Source organism: Nicotiana tomentosiformis, chromosome 11 (genome assembly GCF_000390325.3).
Source record: "Nicotiana tomentosiformis chromosome 11, ASM39032v3, whole genome shotgun sequence".
Taxonomy (NCBI): domain Eukaryota; kingdom Viridiplantae; phylum Streptophyta; class Magnoliopsida; order Solanales; family Solanaceae; genus Nicotiana; species Nicotiana tomentosiformis.
In genome coordinates this window covers 118,046,060-118,067,425 of record NC_090822.1, presented here as the reverse complement: position 1 = coordinate 118,067,425, position 21,366 = coordinate 118,046,060, and the positions used below count along the sequence as shown (strand labels likewise).

General features: G+C 34.4%; 2 protein-coding genes across 3 annotated transcripts; one reads left to right on the top strand and one right to left on the bottom strand.

Moving 5' to 3' along the window:
* Positions 1-3,961: 3,961 nt before the first annotated feature.
* On the bottom strand, positions 3,962-12,568 carry LOC104111122 (uncharacterized). Of its 2 annotated transcripts, XM_009620733.4 has the most exons (3): positions 12,397-12,568; positions 10,018-10,785; positions 3,962-4,468 (listed from the first exon to the last, which is right to left on the bottom strand). In XM_009620733.4, exons 1-3 carry the CDS (start codon positions 12,408-12,410, stop codon positions 4,153-4,155), a joined length of 1,098 nt encoding a protein of 365 aa, XP_009619028.1. In that variant the 5' UTR covers positions 12,411-12,568; the 3' UTR covers positions 3,962-4,152. The 2 variants fall into 2 exon arrangements, with proteins under 2 accessions (XP_009619028.1, XP_033515856.1); XM_033659965.2 differs by lacking the exon at positions 3,962-4,468 and having other exon boundaries at positions 10,014-10,785; positions 12,397-12,547.
* A 3,837-nt stretch (positions 12,569-16,405) lies between these two features.
* On the top strand, positions 16,406-20,401 carry LOC104111121 (chaperonin-like RbcX protein 2, chloroplastic). The gene is made up of 5 exons (XM_009620732.4): positions 16,406-16,974; positions 19,416-19,507; positions 19,728-19,785; positions 19,961-20,026; positions 20,120-20,401. Exons 1-5 carry the CDS (start codon positions 16,648-16,650, stop codon positions 20,240-20,242), a joined length of 666 nt encoding a protein of 221 aa, XP_009619027.1. The 5' UTR covers positions 16,406-16,647; the 3' UTR covers positions 20,243-20,401.
* The last annotated feature ends 965 nt before the right edge of the window (positions 20,402-21,366 follow it).

Sequence of the window (21,366 nt, the reverse complement as noted above, 5' to 3'; positions counted from 1 at the left end):
TTATATGTGATTTTGATTAGGGTTTTATATAATGATTAAGGAAAGATTCGGGCTGCCTGCCCATTGCCCAAAGTGGTGATTGATGGTTAAGAAACCTTATGGCCCGTTTGATTTAAATAATTAGTACACGCAAACTTTTCTATAACATTGGTTTGTTTCGATTTTTTTTTTGTTACAGTAAAGTGTTGTTGTATGAAATATATATATTATTACATAATAAGAAAAATTGGTTCCAAATAAAATTTGACCATTATAGTGAAGTGTTATTATAGAGTATGATTGTTATAGATAAATTTGACTGTACTATTAATTTTACTATAAATTGCGGATATAGTGAGTATTTACAAATACTGAACTTAATTATTTGAAATATTGATAAAGTATTTATCAAATAGTATTCAAATGAATTATGGGTTTTAATAAAAAATATTTAATTATTTTCTAATTAATATTCGGGCAGCCTGCCCGTTGCCCATGGTGGTGGTTGATGGTTAAGAAACCTTAAATTAAGCAAATTTCAAATTGGAGACACCCTTTTTCTTTCCCTTTATCTATTCACTTAGTAACTAAGAATCCCAAGCTTTAAAAAAAATAGAAAAAAGGAACTTTTATTCAAATTTTAGTCTACTCCAATCTAAGCTAATCAATTATAGTGCAAAAAACAAGAATAAAAATTTATTATGCTGGTCAAGTCCTATTCAATGTATTTGACTCAAAATTTAAAATAAATAAAGAAATTAACAAGATAAACGTTAGACTTGCTTATAATGAATCTTGCTAATGATGAGTCAAACGGTTAAGTTTAAATGCTTTAATTAAAAGTCATAGATTAGCTCAAACTAGGATTAAGTGCGAATTTAATTGATTTTACATTAGTTTATTTCTTCCTTGTTAGTCTAATTGCTTCTCTAAAACAGTGCATATTGAAGTTCACAATTAATGCCCATGATCCCATGACCAACTTCTTTTACATTCTCTTTCTGATTCTGAGGTTAAAAACAAGAATTCAAAAAAAATTTCATTATCAATACAATAAAACCTCTTTATAACAGTATTATTTGTTTTAATATTTTTTGGTTGCTATAACGAAATGCTATTATAGAGAATATATTATAACATAACATGAAAAATAAATTTCAAAGGAAACTTGACCTTTAATTTATAATAGTACTTTATAGTAAAGTATTGTTATAGAGAAATTGAACTGTATAATAATTTAACATGTTGTCAGATTACTTCATTCATTTTTTCTTAGTATTTTGACTTATTATGGATTTTAGATAATTTGATAGCGTAAAAATTATTTTAACTAAATATGTATTTAAGTTAAACTTATGGATACATAAGTTGTGCAGCCATATGGAGTTAGGGGGTTTGCCTCCCGTAAAAACTTATTCACACCGGATATTTAAACCTAACCATACCTATTTACCATGATTAAATGATCTAATGAAGTGAGAACATATATTTAATTCATTATAGTTATGTAAGAAAAATGCATGTGTGACATATATTTATTGGCTTGATGAAAATATCCAATGCGGGTAAATTTTTACCATCACATACTTTATTTATCTACACTGGGTGCATATTGTCTGTTTTCACTTTTTATGCAACAACGAGAGTCATTAAGCATTACTCCTTCCGATCCATAATAAGTGACCGATTAGTCTTTGGCACGCTCAGTAAGAAAAACTAATTCCTAGAAAAAATAAGTATTTTAACTAATTACCCTTAATTAAGATTTACATATTATTAGCTTGACGCATTGGGATATGTAAAGGGATTGTTACACAAATGATTGGCCAAATTCAATATTTACTTTTTCTAGCCTATATACATAAATTATATATTATTTTGATTATATACAATTATACATATATTATATATGAATTTAATATATATATATATATACACACACATCCGCCGCTATTTTTAATATAAGAGATTTGATGAGCGGCTATTTGGTTTAAATAATGACAAATTTAAAAAACTAAAGTTAATTCATTTTTTATTATGTAAAAATGACACTTATTTTGAATTAAAATAAATAAGCCAAAAAGTCACTTATGATGGATCGGAAGGAGTACTGTTTTGACATAATTTATGTATATGTGTACATATATGTGTACATTTTTTTTAAAGAACTTCATAAAAATGGGAAAGACATTTTTCTAAAGTCCCTATGATATTGATAAGGTTACTGACAAGTGTGTCCAATTTTCTGAAGGACAGCTGCTAGCAATTTGTTCATATCCATAACGATTACAATAATAATATTAGTCATAGAAATTAAACACAAAAAGACAGAAATTTATATTAAATAAAAAAGAAAAAAATATCATGCAAGTTGCCAAAGTGGCAGTAACTATCTTTGTCGGTGAAATATTGAGGCATTTTTAAAAATTAAAAACCTAGTAATTAATTAATTAAAGGTCCAATTAGTCAACAACTATTTAAATAATTTCATCTGTTGGCTTTATCTTTTAGGACACATTGAACTTAGGATACCCCTTAATGTCAGGCTAATCTTAGTATTAATGTACCCACACGTGCATTTCACTGAATTCTTTGAACTTTGGAATACTAAGTTTAATTAAATTGATACCATTCTGTCTGATGTTTTTGTTTTTTCCACTGGACACAAGCATAAACTGCAGATGTTTAGATTTCATTGTCTTTATGTTACTCAGAGAATTCTAAATCCATTTAACTTTTTAAAAAATGAATTGCTAAATAGCATCCAATGATGTGATCGAATAGCAATGAAAATGTAAAATTGTGGGAAGTAGGATTCAAATTTCAGTTGAGACAAAAAAGGTAAGTGATTACTTTCTTCCGCATAACTTTGATGCCAAGAGTTATTCGACAAATATGGTGATGAAAGATAACAAATATCCTGTAAAATAGTCGAAATATGCGCGAGCTATTTCGAATATCATCATTATAAAAAGAATGAATTGTCAAATAATCCTTTACAAAAGGAATACAAACTCTCGTTGGAATTTATATTGGGTAAACAGACGTTGCTGTAACTAAGAAATTCTATTTCACTTATATTGGAGATATTTTAAAAAAATTTAGAAAAGAACATGTATACCATTGATTTGTTTATTAACATAGTCTTCAAAAGACTATGATCACCTTATTCTACCTAAATGGTATTATTTTGTAGCTTATTTGACCCATTTAGCTGGGTATACATGTGTCATGTTTACGACGGCTTGTTTTATCGAAAATAATTTTTCTATCTTCACAAGATATGAGTAAAGCTACGTACTCACTACTCTCACCAAACTCCACTTATAAAATTACACTGGATTTACTGATGTTGTTTATGACTGCTTGCTACATTTACTAAATAGAAAAGTAACGGTAGTCAATATCTGCTAAGCTACTCTCTCCGGTCCACTTTGATTGATGTTTTGGTCTTTTTCGCACATATTAAGAAATTTACCTTTTAGCATTAATTAAAAATAAAATTGAACATATTAATCTAAATTTATTCATTAGAAATATAACAAATACTCCTAGGCTCTTTATTCTAATGGTAACTTTGGAAAAAAGAAGTTAATTCCTTTTTGATATTTGAAAAAATCAAATATTGTGGACCACAAAAAAATGCCAAAAATCAATTAAAGTAGAACATGAGTAGTTTCCAAATCGAGCCGAGGGTCTTTCGGAAATATCCTCTCTACCTCCCCTAGATAGGGATAAAGCCTGCATAAACATTACCTCCTCAGACCCCACTTCTAAAATTTCACTGGGTGATTGTTATATCTCACGCAAGCAAGTTGAAATCAGCTATATGAATCTCACTTACCATATCGCACAATCTAAGCTCGTGTCAGACCAATATTATACCAAATATACTTTTGCTTAACATATAAACCTCTGGTTGGACGAAAAATCCCCTAGAAATATATGGCCTAAAGTAAACTAGCTAAAATGGCTAAAAAGATAACAATGAAAAATCGCATTGAAACTCAAAACATGAGCAAACATATGAATGCAAAAGTATACCATGTGCTTCACCTTCCAAAAATCCTTTGTATCTCCTCTACTGAAAAATAAAGTCAACCTCGCATAATACTATCACCAAATTGCCAAGTTACAACATAAAGATTATTAACTAAGGAAAACCAAAATTTATCACCGGCCTCTTGATACAGCGTAATTCATATCCTCGGTTGAGGATGGGAAAAGCTCAACGTAACGACTTCCAAGAGTCATCCTATCCTTGGCCAGAGCAGCTTTGGCATCATCATTGCTTGCAAACTCAACGAAAGCTTCTCCAGTTGGTCTTCCATCTGGAAGAAATGTGACATGAATTGCATCCTCCGACAACTCAAAATCTTTGAAGAAATCCATGATATCATCCTTCCCAGCAGAAAATGGCAAACCCCTCATTCGCAAAATACAAGTGTCTTCATTCATTTCCTTCCCATCCAGTGGTTTCTCCAGTACCCTGACATACAAGGTCATATCAAATATTTTTCGTCTTAGTAGTAGAGGTTATACAATCTCTCATTTACTTCAAATGGCACTACATCAGCAAAACCATGAAGAGAACAAATTGAGAACATGATGCAACCACCAACCTGATATATGCTTGAACATCTAATGAATGTGTATCGAAGGTTTGGTACAACAAAGGCAAGCTCTAGGAAAGTTGAAGGTTTGGCTGAGTCATTTCTAATCCCTATAATTGACAACTTGTTAAGCTTCCTGCCTCTAGAGTCAGTTATCAATCCTGATGCCCTTTTGTCTAAATAAATCAGTTATTGATTCTGATAATGTGAGCAACAAAAGAAAACAGATAATGCCTCAAGGGAAAGGTGTCAGTCGGTTACATCTATAAGCAAAAACAATCATGGTATAATGATCTGTATTGTTTTATACAACGTTTGATATGACGTATAAAGTCCTGCATTACCAGTTTAATAACGCTAACCAAACGCTAGCTCCTTGGTTATCCTTTTTCTGAAAGTTAGCTCCTATGAAGCAAAGATATCATGTGCCTACTATCCTAAATACCTAAATCCTTGCTTAAAGGAAGATGAAGCATGCTATTCTCAACACAAGTCATGTCCAAACAGCATATTAAGAAGTAAGACCAATGACTGCACACCTGTACTCTGGTACAACTAGAGATTTGGTAAAGTCCCTTATCCTCAAAGTTGTCAGTAACTTATTGAAGTCGGTAAAAATGTAAATAGATGCTATTAAAATTTTCTAAGTTCACATAGACACAATTTTCATAAAGCAGCCTTGTGTTTCTCTAGAAAAGTGACCTCCGAAGTCGTAGGGCACATCACAAATAGAGATGCGTTCACTGTTGCAATGCAGTAGGTTAAGAGATATATTCACTCAAGGAAAGATTATATAACCTCACTAGCATAATAGGTGATGGCTACAGTCTACCAAGCTTAGCGAAACCCGAATTTGCATCAACCAGAGTTAAGAGATAATCTTGCTCTTTGGCATGTTATTCACTTCTGGTGTTAATCTTGCTCTTTGGCATGTTATTCACTTCTGGTGTTTTTCTCCCTTAAAAGTTACAATGCAAGATGTGCCATTGTCAGGGAAAGCAAACTACTAACAAGATCATAGAAGACGTGTATATGTTGACATGATGAAACAATGAATCAACATAGTTAATCCTCTTTCACAAGGGCAATTTATCAATAACAAACAAATTATCAACTATTTTAAACATTGGAATAGTACACCATAAGTTTTGACCATGAACAAGATGATATACCACAACTCAAATATGTATCACTGAGACTAAAACAAAGCTTCAAAAATGGTCTGCATAAAAGCATACTCGGAAAGGGACGGCTTGAAGATAACCCCCATCAGAAGCATAAATTAGAAGAGTTCGTCGCGCATATAATTTTGTAAATCTCTCTCTTGTCCATCCAAAGATAGTTGGAAAAAAAAAAAAAAAAAAAGGAGAATGAACCGGCACCAAGACAAGAGAGAGATAACCTAGTGTGCAGGGTCCTCTACCCCCAATCATGAGGTTAAGAGTCCGAGTAACCGGTGGCAAGTTGGGAATAGCCATATTGGCCCCTGTGACGGGTGGCTGTTGTTTAACAACAATAACGGCAATAATGCCACCCAAAACTAGTTGAGTTCAACGATATGAATCCTCTATATCCGCTATACTCCATTTGGACATGTTTCATCGCATTATTAACTAGCTAAATCTCTAAATCTAATCCCTTAATCTTTAACGAAACTTAAGAGGCTCATGTCAAACAACGGACATAATGTAACTGTGCGAATAACAACTAAAATGAATTGGCATTCACCATATTTACAATGAATTCTCAAATTACTGAATTTTGTGTTTGCTATCTCATTGTGTTTGCTTTCCCCATTTCATCTAACGTGGAAAAACGACTTGCAAATAGAGTAATTTTCTTTAGATTTAGGATGGAGGAATGAACCCAAATATTAGTTGGTAAGATGGGAAACAACATACAATAACAACAACCCAGTAGTATCCCACTAGTGGGGTCGGGGGAGGATAGATTGTACGCAGACCTTACCCCTACCCCGGAGGGGTAGAGAGGCTGTTTCCGGGAAACCTTCGGTTCAACAGAAGAGACAATAATATCAGAAAAGAACAAAAGAATAGATCTGTAACAACACACGAAACCAGAAAACTAATATCAGCATCGTAAGAGACATCAAATAAGTGGAAGGGCAATAACACAATACTGTGCAAAACGAAAAAAATAGTGTGAACACAACATAAACCGCTAGCAGTCCTAGACACAACTTTATCAGACTAGCCGGTACAAAGAGGAAAAACGCTCGACTACCCCCTAGCCTACAACCCTAATGCTCGACCTCCACACCTTCCTATCAAAAGCCATGTCCTCGGAAATCTGAAGTCGCGCCATGTCTTGTCTGATCATCTTGCCCCAATACTTCTTAGGCTGCCCTCTACCTCTTCTCGTACCTGCTAAAGTCAATCGCTCACACCTCACACCTCCTAACCTAACCGGGGCATCTAAGCTTTTCCTCCGCACGTGCCCGAACCATCTAAGCGTCGCTTCCCGCATCTTGTCGTCCATGGTAGTAACGCCCACCCTCTCCCGAATATCTTCATTCCTAATCTTATTCAGCCTAGTGTGCCCGCACATCCATCTCAACAACAATTAGAAAAAGAAGGGGGATCAGGCATGAGTACATCAATTAGAAAGGAAGGCACATTGGAGCTGAGGAATCTCTCTTATGCAACGAAAAATTACTGTACAAAAGTTTAGAGTTTAGCAAAGGATAACAAAGACTACAGAGAGAAAATCGTCGCCAAAAATGGCTAATGAAAAGTTGGTGTTCAAAGCAGTTATCCTTTGGAGCGGGAGTATAGAAACATATAACAAGCTAGTGAGTACAGTAAAAACTAGCTTCAAAGTTGCTGATGAAAGGAGAGTTGAATGTCATTACAATAATTAGCTCGATCATTCACCACTAAAGGATCAATTCTGGAACTTGAGGTTTGTGCATCAACCGGAATCCTCCATTTCAACACAATGTTGTAGTCACATATCACGACCACTAATAGGACATCAAGTTTAGAACGTCATGCAAATACTGAGAATTGAATAAAGTTATTTAAGTTGTTGAAGATTCAATAAATCACCGACAAGAGAGTTGCCCTAGTTGTGAGAGCTCAGCTCGCGATGACAGGCACATGGGGCCTACTGGAGTTTGGGGGCGGTTTAACCCCCCCCCCCCCCGCGCCATAGGGACTTCTCAGTGCAAATCCAATTCATTACCATCCACCGAGTATTCTATTTATATAGGCTGAGTTTTGGCCATGTGTTCGTATATCGCGCATAGTTTACGAATTTTGCTTAGTAGGGACCTAAACACAGTTAGGAGGATCCATCCAATAGCTTAATGACTTGCTTGGGTCATCTAAGAGGTAAGGCCTCCTCCGATCGACCCTAACTTTCTTCAAACAATCACCAATTTCTTCAAACAATCAGAAAAAGAAAAACAAATCAGCTATTTCTTCATAGAGATGTAGACAAAAGTTTTTTTTCTTGTGCTGAGTAAAATGGGTCAATTCATAATCAGTAGAGTTTCTCCTGTTTGGGATATGATTCCCATCAACAAGTAAATAAGTTTCGTGCAGCTACCACACAGTGTATTATGTAGAGCTTGTGGAAGGAGAGATATAGTAGATGTTCGAAAGGACAAACATCCACGCTTGACTGTACAAAGTTTTCTTGTTTAACTTTTTGAATTTTTGGTTTGATTATGGGAATATCAAAGGAATAGATATATACTACTCCCTCCGTCCCATTTTATGTGATACTCTTATCTTTTTAGTCTACGCCAAGAAGAATGATACCTTTCTATATTTAGGAACAACTCAACTCTACACTTCCCGTTTAGCATCCAAAGGTATGGTGTAGTGGTCAATGAAGTAGGAGGAGAATCATGGTTCAAAACTCAACGAAGACCAAAAACACTAGATGATTTCTTACCATTGTCCAAGCCTTGGTGGACAGGGTCACACGGTAAGTGTGCTAATGGAAGGTAGCAGGTACCCGGTTCAATAGTCGAGGTACACAGAAGCTGGCTCAGACACTACCTCATTCAAAAAAACCTCTCAACTTCTCCTTTTACCCTTAACAAGATGATTTTACAGCAATAAAATTTTATATGGTATATATATGGTATTCTTTTTTAATCAAAAATTGTGACTTCACTTTAAAGAAGCATGTGTTTCATTGCTCGCTTTTCACTTCAAGCCCTATGGACATCGCTTTTTTGCACTTTCCGCTTATCACTGACTGAGAGAAAATCAAGCATATTGGTATAGTCTCCGAAAAATGTTGCAGTAGGTCCGCATCAATCAATGATGAGAAACAAAAAGTGGGCACTAACTATAAGAACTTTTATCTCAGCATATAGTCCACAGACAAATGCAATCGGTTACTTGACTGTCCTAGTGTTGAGGATGCCATTGACCAGTTCCTTAACTTATTTGCCTCATTTACTTAGTCCTCAACTAAGACACAAACTTCGATGACTTCTTCAAATATATTTATTATAACTATCCAAAAAAAAATTGAAATAAAGAAAAAATTTCAACATATAAGCTACATACGTCAAACATACCTAATATATCATTAGAATCTTGCGGTCTTCCATATGCCAAGTCATTCATATAAGTACATCATCAAGGGTAAGATGCGAATGTTATTTGAAAGAGTTTCTAATAATAGATTAAATGAAAGGTGTCAATCCTTCATACCTGAACCAAAAAGGAAAGAGTGCCGTACAAAATGCATTACCGTGATGCAAATGCATTTTTCAGGCATCCTCATGCATTTCTCAATCCGTTTGTCCATTTAAATTCCAAATAAAACAATTAAAAAGATGGAACTTGGCACCATTTGATAAGGAAATACCGAACAGCTAACTTCCTTGTAATGTTTCTGCTTTATAGTAAGTTAAAGAACTTTGGAAAACGTGTTCCAGTTCCCACCAAAAATGACTTTACTCCAAAAATGGTCATACAAAAATTGCAAGTATTTTGAAGGAAGATCGTGTTCTTATTTAACTTTCAACTTTCATTCAAACAAAGACATACAAGAAAGTTTTTTAAGAAACATGCCCATGACGTACTTTCTTGACATCTAACAAAGTTTAAATAAAACACCCGTCGACAAGTGTAAAAATGCGATTTTACAATTTCAGCTCAACAGTAGGAAAGACATAATTGACACAGTGAGATATAAAGTAACGGGATGTGGAGGTTTGGGTCCCCACTCAAATGACGTATTCACAATATTACATGGTAGAACAATGGCTTCTGATCTACTTGTAACTAACAAAATGGGGATAGGGAGAGAGAAAAAGAACAAGGAAGAGGAATCTCGCTATCAAACCAACAATTTTAGGTAATAGACACGATATCATAAGATCAGAGAGGATAAAACACATTAAATACTGATTGACAGTGAAAAAGAATTTAGTACTCACCTGCACCTTGAAAGTGCTTCCTCCAACTCCTCAGGTGATGAAGGGAAGAGCTCTATGTAGCGATTCCCTATTGTCATCCTATCCTTGGCCATTGCAGCTTTTGAATCATCTGCACTAGCAAATTCAACATATGCTTCCCCGGTAGGTCTACCCTCAAAAGTAGCTGTTATATGGATTGATTTTTGCAAAAGCTCAAAATCATTAAAGAATTCAATAATATCTTCCTTGCTAGCTGAGAATGGCAATCCCCTCAACCATAATACACCAGTGTGTTCTGCTAAGTCTTTCCTTTCATCAGTAGATCTAGCCCTCGGAACTGAACCGCCACGAGAATCAAAAACTTCATTGGCTATAGCCTTATAGTATTCCTCCTTCTTGCTTCTGAAAACCTCAACATATCTTCTTCCAATATTCTGCCTGTTTCTCTGAAGAGCAAAATCAACTTGAAGAGGGTATCCCAGAACACAGAATGCTTCCCCTGTAAATCTGCCACCTTTGTGGACAAAAAGCACATCAATTACATCCAAACCATGCAAGAAATCAGCAATCTCAGTCTCTGAACAATCAAAGGGGAGGCCACGGAGTCGAACAACAGGGAAAGGTGGAGGCTGGCCAGTGTAAGAGTATGCAGGGGGAGGTGGAGGAGGAGGAGGAGGATTGTACAAATAACTTGAACCCGGAGGAGTAGCATAATAGGAGGAACCTTGATCCATTATGCGTTGCCTTTTGAAGCCCATTTCACGGGCATCACCACCGTCAACGTAGTTTCTTCATTAAATCAAAATGAAAGCAAGCGTTTTTGTCAGTATCCAACTCAAAATCAATAAAACAGGTATTATCCTATCCCATTTGGAAAAAAAGAAGATAGACTAATGAAAAGAGCAGATAGATCAAAGAACAAAGCCAAACAAAATTTAGAAGATTATATTGCTTTGTCTTCACCTAAGAGATTGCAAAATCCAAGACCCTATCACCCACTATGATTTTTTTTTTTTGATAAGTAATTAAAGATATTATAAATTTATGCACTAAGCTAGTGCATCAAGCATAATTACAGGTTGTGCAAACCCTCTATTGTATCTAGCATTCCATCTACATCATGTTCAATTACCAGATTGCACCAAAAAGCTAACAAAAAAATACATCTCTGTTTAAGGCTGTGAATATTGCTCGATGTGCCTTCAAAAATTCTATTGCTCTTTCAAGCCAGACAGTCCACCAAATGGCTTGAGGTATGGTATTCCAAGTTCTTAGAGATTTCTTACTAATCCCCTCTTTGCTCCAACCTTGCAAGAGCTCAACAATTGATTTTGGCATGGTCCAACTCATGCCCAAAATTACCAAAAACATATTCCACAGCTACCTAGTGACCCTACAATGCAAGAAGAGATGGCCAACTTCTTCCGGATGCTCTTCACACAATGGACATCTACTCAGTGTTGTTAAAGGCGCGCTTAAGCCCTGAAGCGAGGCTCAAAACATGTTGAACGTTTCGCCTCGCTTTGTGGGCGCTTCAGTGTTGCATCAAGGCTCTAAACCATACTTCTCCTTGCCAATGTAGTCCGGCCGCATAGTGGGAGCTTAGTGCATCGGGCTGCCCTTTTTGTAACCGGGGAGGAGGGGGGATGTACTGTATAAACTACATGTTTGACCGAATTCACAAGCTTTGGCTCATACCCTGTGTATATGTCAAAAATCTACTAAATATGTACAAATATTAAATTTCAAACCAAGTAACTCAATCCCTCCTCCAATTCTTCATTCTTTAAGAAGAAAAACCTATGGGATTTGCGGATGAGGAATTAGCATAGTGGCTTGCTTTCATTCTTCCCGTTCATAGATCAACGAAAACTCTTATTAGTAAGTGTTAATGTCCCAATAACCAATAAAAGAGCTAGTTAATTAGTTCATAATTATAACTAACTCCCGTATTTTTCAGTGGCATCTCAAACTCATAAAGTTTAAATCCTGGATCAGCCTCTGTAAAGCATCAACATCACTTCTTCGGTCAACTATACAAGTGTAAATTACAACAACAACAACAACAACAACAACAACAAAAAGCAAGCAAATTCCTTGGTGGGTATCTCATAAGACCTCAAAATACAAAGTCTATGCTAGGAAATTCAGTAATTCAGTAATTAAGCATGATTTCCCTAACATTTATATCAATGTATCAAGAATGTATCCTACACTTTTGACCCACTAAGAGAAAACAATCAAAATCACAATAAAGGACAAGCTATAAATAAAATCCAACAAAATCATACAGACCCCAATAACCAAAAAAAAAAAAAAAAGGAATATTACAAAAAAATAAAAATAAGGAAATATAAATAAATATCAAACATGGGATTAAAGAAGAATTTGGATGCTTACCCTCTGTAATACATTTTGTTGGAGCTCCAGATCGATTTTTCCCTATGTCTTTGGTGCTTCTTTACGGGGGTTTTGGGGGAAAGTTTAGGGTTCTTCAATTGGAACTAACCGGAAATTAGAATGGCGTTTTCGTTTATGTGGTAAGCTGCAACGTGTCCAACGACGTCGTTTCAATTTTTATTAATTTTCTTACCTCTATTGACATATAGAGGGGGTTAAGTGACATATAAAGTTACTGAGAAAATGACAAAATGGTCCTTAATGTTTGGGGTTAGTTTATTTTGGTCCTCTATATACGCTCGTTGACAGAGATATAATCTATATCTATATCTATATTATATTAAAAGTACGAAGGTCCATAACAAAATGTTGTTCGCCTTTTTTATTCTTTAAAAATAGAGTTCATATTGGACAAAATAGTAATTTGATTATTTTTCCTACTATTTAGGATACTAAAATCAACAAGATTTTTATTGTTAAAACTTTCCTTATTTAAATCATACTTTTCTACTTTAAGTTTTACTAGAAGACGAAGATCTTTGTGAATTTACCACGCTTATTCCTAATTATGCAAAAACTGATAAGAATCTTACTCTTCTACTTTAAGTTTCCTAGGTTTAATGATCTTTATAATTAATTAGGAATCGTAGAAAGCATCTATGTCTAAGTTTTACTCCTTTTTTTAAGAATTATTTAATCATATGTAAACTAAATTAGATAAAAATAAAGTTAAATTGCAACCACGCATATTTGTGTAAAGATCCAAACTTTTATCGTCAATTGAGTTTCCCCCTAAACTTTAGTATTTTTTAAATCAACTAAATACTATGTATTAAATTCTTCCTTATTGAATGATTTAAAAAGTTTTAATAATAAATATATTATATAAAATCTTTTCATATTTGTTTTGTATAACATATCAGTTTGTAAAAGACAAGTGATATCAAAACTGTAAAACTAAAGAGAATTAATAGCAAAGTAATATTGTGGTTGTTAATTAAAGTTGCTTTGGCATTTGTTCTAACCGTAGGAGAAAATAAGTATCTGTGACTTTTTTTAAGTTCTACATAAACTGATAATTCTTTATTTATTTATTTATTTTAAATATCAACCATGAATAATAATTTTTCAATATTTGGAAAACAACTTACGACATGTTTATCAATTTTTAGTTTTTTACTAAGACTAATTTTTTTCTTTTGGAAGATTTACTAGAAAAAAGTTCAACACATTGTCAAAATAAAAGACACTTGCGTTTCTTTATACGACAATTAATGCATTTATGTTTTAATCACACAAATTCAACCTATCCAAATATAATTATTCTAGAGGTAATTTTCCATATTATTTTTTCAATCTTTGTTAAGCATGAATACCATAACATAACCAGAATAGATAAATAGTTGCAAAAGCACAATAATGAATTGACACTTTTTTATTGTTATTGTATAACTCAATTAACACATTGTTTAATAATATTTGTATAATTTTATAAAATTATATACTCATTAATATGGGTACGCGCAGAACGCGTACTTTCATACCAGTTATATTAAAAGCACGAAGGTCTTTAGTGAAATGTTGTTCGCCTCTTTTAGTCTTAAAAATAGAATTCACACCGGACAAAGTAGTTATTTAATAATTTTTCCTACTATTTAGCACATTAAAAATAACTAAAAATATGATTATTAAATCTTTCTTTATTTAAACTAGACAGAAAGTCTAAAATTTAAGGCTTTAAAATCTATTCAGATTTTACCTTATAAAAATTAAGATGTTTATTCAAAAGAATTTTTGTCTGTCGTATATTTTTATTTTTCTAACAACACAAGCACTTTTAGACGGAAACTATAGCATATTTGTCTTTAATTTGGATTTTAGTTGCATTTACTGATTTCATTATTGTTTCAAGAGTCAATTTTCTGGAAAAAAAAATCTATAAAGATGCATTTAAAAAAAAGAGGCAATAATCGTCACAACGCGAAAAAAATGCATGAAATTATTCTTAAAATTGTCTCTCGCGAATCTTCTCTCAAAATTTAGTCTCTCAACTCCAAAATGATTTACATACGCATAATAAATATGACATTACCATTTGGAGAAAAATCAAGCTGAATGCCACAAACACAATGCTAAAATCATACATTCATCATTGTCATGAACTTATATTTTTTATTTAATTTTTATTTTATAACTCAAACATATTATTATTTATGTAATTTTTTAAAATTTTATATTTATTAGTGCGGGGTATACGCGCAAGGCGCACTAATCACTGATAAACAACAACAACAACAACAACATATCCAGTATAATCTCACATAGTGAGGTCTGAGAATGGTAACGTGTACGCAACCTTACTCCTACCTTGTGAAAATAGAGATTTCCAATAGACATTCGGCTCAGAGAAGAAGCATAAGCACCACATTAAAGAAGAGAAAACAAAAATCGCAACAGTGGGAAATCATGTAAAAGCAACATAAATAACAATCAAATACTCGGGAGACCCCGATGAAAGAGATAATCACTGATGTTTAGAGAAAAAGTTAACATTGGCCCTTAATCCGAAAATTAACAGATTTGTCGAAATCTACTACTATTAAATTTAACGTCACTAGCTGTGTAGCTCCACCATTTTCATATTGGGATTTCGGAATTAAATCTTTGCCTATATATTTTGGACAAAGTAAAATTAAAAGTTATTACACGAAAAGTTAATTCTTCAAGAAGGGAAGTTAGTGGTCAAATACTCAATTATCTTGCAACTGTGGTCTCTTGGATATTACTGTTGGGTTGAAGTTAATTAATATAGTGATAATCGTAGTTGTTTTGCTAAGTGAATCGCATATAATTGAATTCTTAGTGCACATGTATGCTTGATACCAGTATACTTAAGTTGTATCGACTTATATATCGATATTGAGAGACGGATTTAGAATTCGAAGATTATGAGTTTTTTTTGGACATCCTATGTTGTTGCAAATCATCCCTTTTCATACTACTTTTGGAAGTTTATGAGTTTTTATAATGATTTAAGATAATATACATTAATAATGAATTCATAATCAAATATTTATAGATATTTATTTGCAAATTGACTAATGCATATACATGATTTAAACAAAAGCTATTGAGCCTGTGATACGTAAATTTTAATATTAGTAATGTATTTGTGTACAACAACAATAACAACAACAACTCACTGAATTCCCACGAGTGAGGTCTGGGGAGAGTAAGATGTACGCAGCCTTGCCCCTATCTTAAAAGAGTAGATAGATTGTTTTCGATAAACCATCGGCTAAAGAAAGAATAAAAAGAAGTAACAACAACAAGATAAAACAGAAAAATCGAAGCCAAAAAAGCAAGTAAACACCAAGTAGTAATAACAATCTAAAAATAAAGAGATAACATTATAACACTAATGCTATCGAATTGAGAAGACATAGGGAGAACGTTTGATTACCTACTAACCTACTATCCTAATCCTCGACTGTCGCTTCCTCCTATCAAGGGTACTATTATTTGTTAATACTTTCAATACTAACACTAATCATATCGAACTGAGAAGACATAAAGAGAACGCTCGACTACTTACTAACCTACTACCCTAGTCCTCGACAGCATCATCCTCCTGTCAAGGTTACTACTGTTTGTTAATACTTTCAATATTAGTATTCTTTTATATTTTTCTTATATTTTGACATGTCTGTTTTCCACTTTCCCCACAAGTAACAATTTTTTTCCCCACAAGTAACATGCACGCCAGTTGGGAATCCTTCAAAAAATTGAACACGTTAGTTATTATAGTAGTTAAAATCCAGTCGTTGGTCCTTACACGTGGCTAAAAAAAACCAACAAATTTGGGACCAAACCGTCCAACTGTGTGTAGGAAGGTGAACCAAGAAAGCTAAACACACCTTTTATTTGAATCTCTTGGTCCTTAGGTTGAATCATCTTATGTGGTTGGAACAATTTGGACCTCAAAAATCTTCGCAATTCTGATAAATAAACATTTTCAAGGAAAAATTACTCTTTTACTTTCCTTTTGCTTGTCCAAATAGAAATACCTCACTTCTTGATTTTTTTCCCCTCACTTTGCACCTAGTTGTTTCTTTATCTAAGTGCATGAGCTTGTGAATTCACTTGTCAAGCTCCAATTTTTTTGGAACCCCATTTAATTTTTCCTCTTATTTTCATTTGGGTATCTTTTAATTTTCTTGAATTATTATTTGGTTTTGAATCTTGGTTAAAATGGTGGGGGCATTGTCTGTTGTGGGTTCATCTATAGTGGATTCACATTCTAGTCCTTGTTTGTGTTTGGATGCTTTGCCAACTTGCAACAAATTGAGTGTTGGGGATTCAGTTTTGCATAAGAGTTCTTCTTCAATTGGTAGGAAGCAATTGCCACGCTTAGGTTCAATGGAATTGAGCAGTTCTTTTGTAGATTTGAGGTTTTCAGCAAAAGCATTTAAGGGTAATTACAAGAATTTAAAGAAGGAGAAAAAGAGTAGGAGGAATCTTGTGGTTGTCAGTGATTTAGGTGGGCAGTATGAATATGGCTTTGATGATATCAAAACGGTGAGCAAGCTCTAATCTTTTAAGTTTTTTTTTTGAAGTAGAGGATTCATATAATCTTCGCTAATTAGTTTGAGATTGAGACGAAGTTATTGATGTTTGAAATGTGTTATGAGATCCCATGTTTAGCACATTTGTTTATGCTTTTACTGTCAGTCATCTCTATAATAACATTCTTATATAACAAACAGGCACTATAAAAACATCCCTATATAACAAACATGCACTATAAAAACCAACTTTTTCTCGGAAATAATTTTTTATGTTATGCTATAATATATGTCCTTTATAACAGCACATCACTATAGCATCCAAAAAATACCGGAACAAACGCGATTGTTATAAAGAAGTTTGACAGTATATTCGAAGAAAACATGCATAACTAGTCAATTTGTATGTGTGATTGGTCACTAATTGTTGAGAATCTACTGCAATTAAACAACAACAACATCAATGACTCAATATCAAGTAGGTTGGGGTTGGCTATATGAATCAAAACAAACCATGTCGCTCTATTTAAGCTAATCTTTTGTAGTATGAGGATTCATCATAAATTGACTAGCTTTATGCAAGTTGTCAGCCTACCACAACCCTCCTCCTTTATCCGCCTTGGGACTGGCAATGTGAGCAAGCTCATGTAGGCGGAGTTAATCTACTGCGATAACTGGTAGATTATTTGAAACATAAGTTATAATTATTTCCCTTCTTTCCGCAATGATACAAAATGCGTTTACACCACCATCTTGGTGAAACAAATACCAAAATATGATCTAGTTGCAGAAACTACACTATATGGTACTTGTAGCTGGGATCTTTTAGAAGTTCAATACCATTATTTGTTCCAAAACGGAAAAACGAGCACAGTAGAGTGGTGAGAAACTTATCGTTTTACTTCCTTTAGGTGGAGTTTTTGGTAATTGACCTCTCGTTGTTTGATATAACCCAAGGAGAGGAGAAGTATTTATAGTTCATGAATTCCTTCCAAGTTCCAACTTTGCAGGGGCTAAACGAGCTGAGATGGAGGAATATTGAACCCTCCAGTTTTACGTGTGCTCCTCTATCACTTTCTTTCTTGAAACTCTTTCACCCCAATCAAATTTAGCATTAGGGACGGAATGAGTAACTTAGTCACTATCTCAATTCTTTGTTGTGAGTTTTCAGGTTTTGCCTTTTCTTTATTGATCTTTCTTTAATGGGGAAGGTAAACTGTTTGAATTGTTTGTTGTGTTATTGATATTTGCATTGTATGAAAGATCTGGATCAAATGTATCATAACGCAGTCTATTGTACTATCCCCCTGCTCTTCCCATCCTTACGTGGTTCGTCGCTATGGTACTTACTAGCTGATGATAAGATTGGTAGTTCTTTGGAAAGTTGTAACTGGATTTGGCAATGTGAGATTCTCTTTAACTGTGCTTATGAATAAATTAGAATGGTCATCTGTTGTTTTCAGCTTCGCAATCCGGTGGGCGGTGGGTAATGGTCCCACCCCTCTACCCTTCTCCAACTAAATACCAGACCCGGTTTCCAAGTAGAATCGAACCCTTGACATGCGCCTACCGCACATCCCTTGTTGTACTACCTTTGCCATTGACCCAAAGCCCTGGGACGGTTGACTATACTTTCTCTTTGAAATAGTTATGCAAAGATTCACATATAAGACAATACTGGAGAGTGGAGATAGAGAAGGTGGCACAGTCATGTGATGATAAACTCTTTCGATTATGTTCCTCTAAATGGCATGCTACACTTGGATCAACTTTGTGAGGACAAAAATCCAACTTTTTGTTTCTTCTCCGACAGATGATATTGTTAGTTCAAGAGCTATTTCTTTCTGAGACTCTTGCTATTTGAATTTCTCGTTCTAGAGCAATAAAAGCATAGGTATAGGTCATGTAACCCGTATGGCCTATAGGTCATCGGTTCGAGCCGCGGAATCAGCCACTGTGCATCAGGCTAAGTTGCCTACATCACACCCACTTGGGGTGCGGCCCTTCCCCGGACCCTACGTGAACGCGGGATGCTTTGTGCACCGGGCTACCCCTATATGTCATGTTGAAACCAATATTGATGATTACGCAAGTAGCAATGACCTTTTCTAATGTTGTCATCCTGAAAAACATGGAAAGGAAAGGACACTCAATCTGCTTGATTAACCTGGTCGAATAGTAGACCTTCGTTCGTCTATTACTTCAATGGTTGTACACAACTTTTTAAGATATATCACCAAAAGTTTTGTTACATTAAAGATAGTTTTTGGCAGAAGGAATTAGTCGGGTTGATTTTTGGGATATACCTTCCAAATATGACATATTCCTTATTTGATTCTGAAGTCTTCATTTATATGTCTATATGTCTCACATCCTGCACGTTGACGCCAATATAATTGTATTCTCATATGTTGCTGTTTAACAAAATCTGAAACACTTGCATTTTTTCTGCAGCAAATTCTTAACTACTTCACATTTAAAGCAGTGAGGACTATTTTGAACCAACTTAATGAAGTGGACTCTCCACAATATCAATGGTTCAATGAGTAAGTACATATTTTCCTCTCAAAAGTATTTTTTTTAAATGAATAAGAGTGTGTCCTATGGTCTACTGGCTCTCAGATTATCAAACAGAAATGCCTAAATCTTGAGTTATTTCCCTTGATCTTAATATTTTATGGCTAAAGAGAGCAGTAATCACTGCAGTACTGATGTCAAACATTTGAGCTTGTTCACTTCGTTTCTTGACTATCTGTTATTCAACAGTTATGTTACACTAAATAAGCTTAGGGATGGGAAGCGTTTTATTCGCAACCTTGCTAAGGTAAGTCTTCTTGACCTCCATTTATGTACATCAAGTGTCTTAATTTAAGTAACTATGGACTTTGCATCTTTGAAATGACCTCCGAGCTCTTGACAAAGATTTTAAAAAGAGAAAAGAAATCACTCTCACAAGAAAAAGAAAGCGAGCTGACAACTTCTTACGATATTCTTGACAGGAGAAGCAAGAACTCGCTGAAAAAGTGATGGTAACACGGCTCAGTCTGTATGCGAAATGGATAAAAGTAAGAAGAAAAACGCTTTTGCTTCAAAACTTTTGGACATGGAACTGTCATACTTATTTGTTTTATTTTATTTTTGCCGCTGATCTATTGTAGAAATGTGATCACGAGGAGATCTACAACCGAATATCTGATCAGAATGTGGAAGTGATGCGTGAACGGCTCATGGAAACTGTGATTTGGCCATCAGATGACACGAACTCGGAGAGAGTTGGGTGAAAGAAACTCATTGTGCACTGTTGATTTCACTTCACTTTTCTCTTTCAGATTCTATTAGCTTCTCACTGAAATTTGCAGCAAATTAGTTTATGTTGTATTCTTCCAAGATCACCGGGATTCTTGAACTTAAGCTGTATATAAAAGGGATTTCGTATTTCATATTCAGTATATCAAGAAGGGGAGCCTTGGTGTAACTGATAAAGTTAGATGCCTCGTGACCAGGAGGTCACGAGTTCAAGCTGTGGGAAACAACCTCTTACAGAAATACAGGGTAAGACTGCGTACAATAGACCCTTGTGGTCCGGCCCTTCCCCGGACCCCGCGCATAGCGAGAGCTTCGTGCCCTGGGCTGCCCTTTTCTTTTTTTTTTTAAATATATATATATATTCAGTATAATTCAAGATTAGTTGACTTCTTATGGAAATGATAGATCAGCCTGGAGTCTTAGAAATTGCAGTTTCTTTGTTGCACTGCAATTCCCAACTTCTATTCTGTGGTCTTTTCTCTGGAAGATGTTAATGTAAAATACATTCCTGAAAATTTTCTCTCTTCCTGACTCCTTTGCAAGTGGAATTTGAGTTTCTTCTATTGTGAAAACTGAAACTACAATCATGACAAACTTGCACTGAATTGGCTAATGATATGGTTTTCAGTTTTCATGAGATTATTATAATGTCCCTTTTTCTTTCCCTATATTGTAGTGATTATACATGCTTGCTTTGAGCCATGGGTCTTTCGAAAACAACGCTTATCCCTTTGATTATCGTAATGCTAATAGTATCTTCATTCTTCGCCAATATTAATATCGTTCTTCATTAGTTTTAGCAACAATTGGAAGAAACTTTTTTTATGAAACAATGGGAAGAAACTTATTGGTTCTCTTCTGAGATCTTAAATTTTATCACATGTATATGTAAGATGATTAATTTCATAATGTACATCATGTATATCTTCATCAACTCATCAAGGGTATTGACAGACGCAAGTGATACTTCTTTTCAAAAACATTTCCTACTTGTGGGGGGTGGAGTGGCCACTAAACTAACGATTATAATAAGGATTTGTTAAAGTCCAGTGGAAACAGCTTAGTAGAGGGAAACTCCCATTTTTGTGTGGTACCTCCG

Bases quoted from the DNA above. Each gene is read 5' to 3' on its own strand.
- LOC104111122 (XM_009620733.4), bottom strand. The intron at 4,469-10,017 runs GTGAGTACTAAA...CTTGTATGTCAG, and splicing joins GAAGCACTTTCAAGGTGCAG to GGTACTGGAGAAACCACTGG.
- LOC104111121 (XM_009620732.4), top strand. From the start codon at position 16,648: ATGGTGGGGGCATTGTCTGTTGTGGGTTCATCTATAGTGGATTCACAT. The intron at 19,508-19,727 runs GTAAGTACATAT...GTTATTCAACAG, and splicing joins CAATATCAATGGTTCAATGA to TTATGTTACACTAAATAAGC. The intron at 20,027-20,119 runs GTAAGAAGAAAA...GATCTATTGTAG, and splicing joins TGTATGCGAAATGGATAAAA to AAATGTGATCACGAGGAGAT.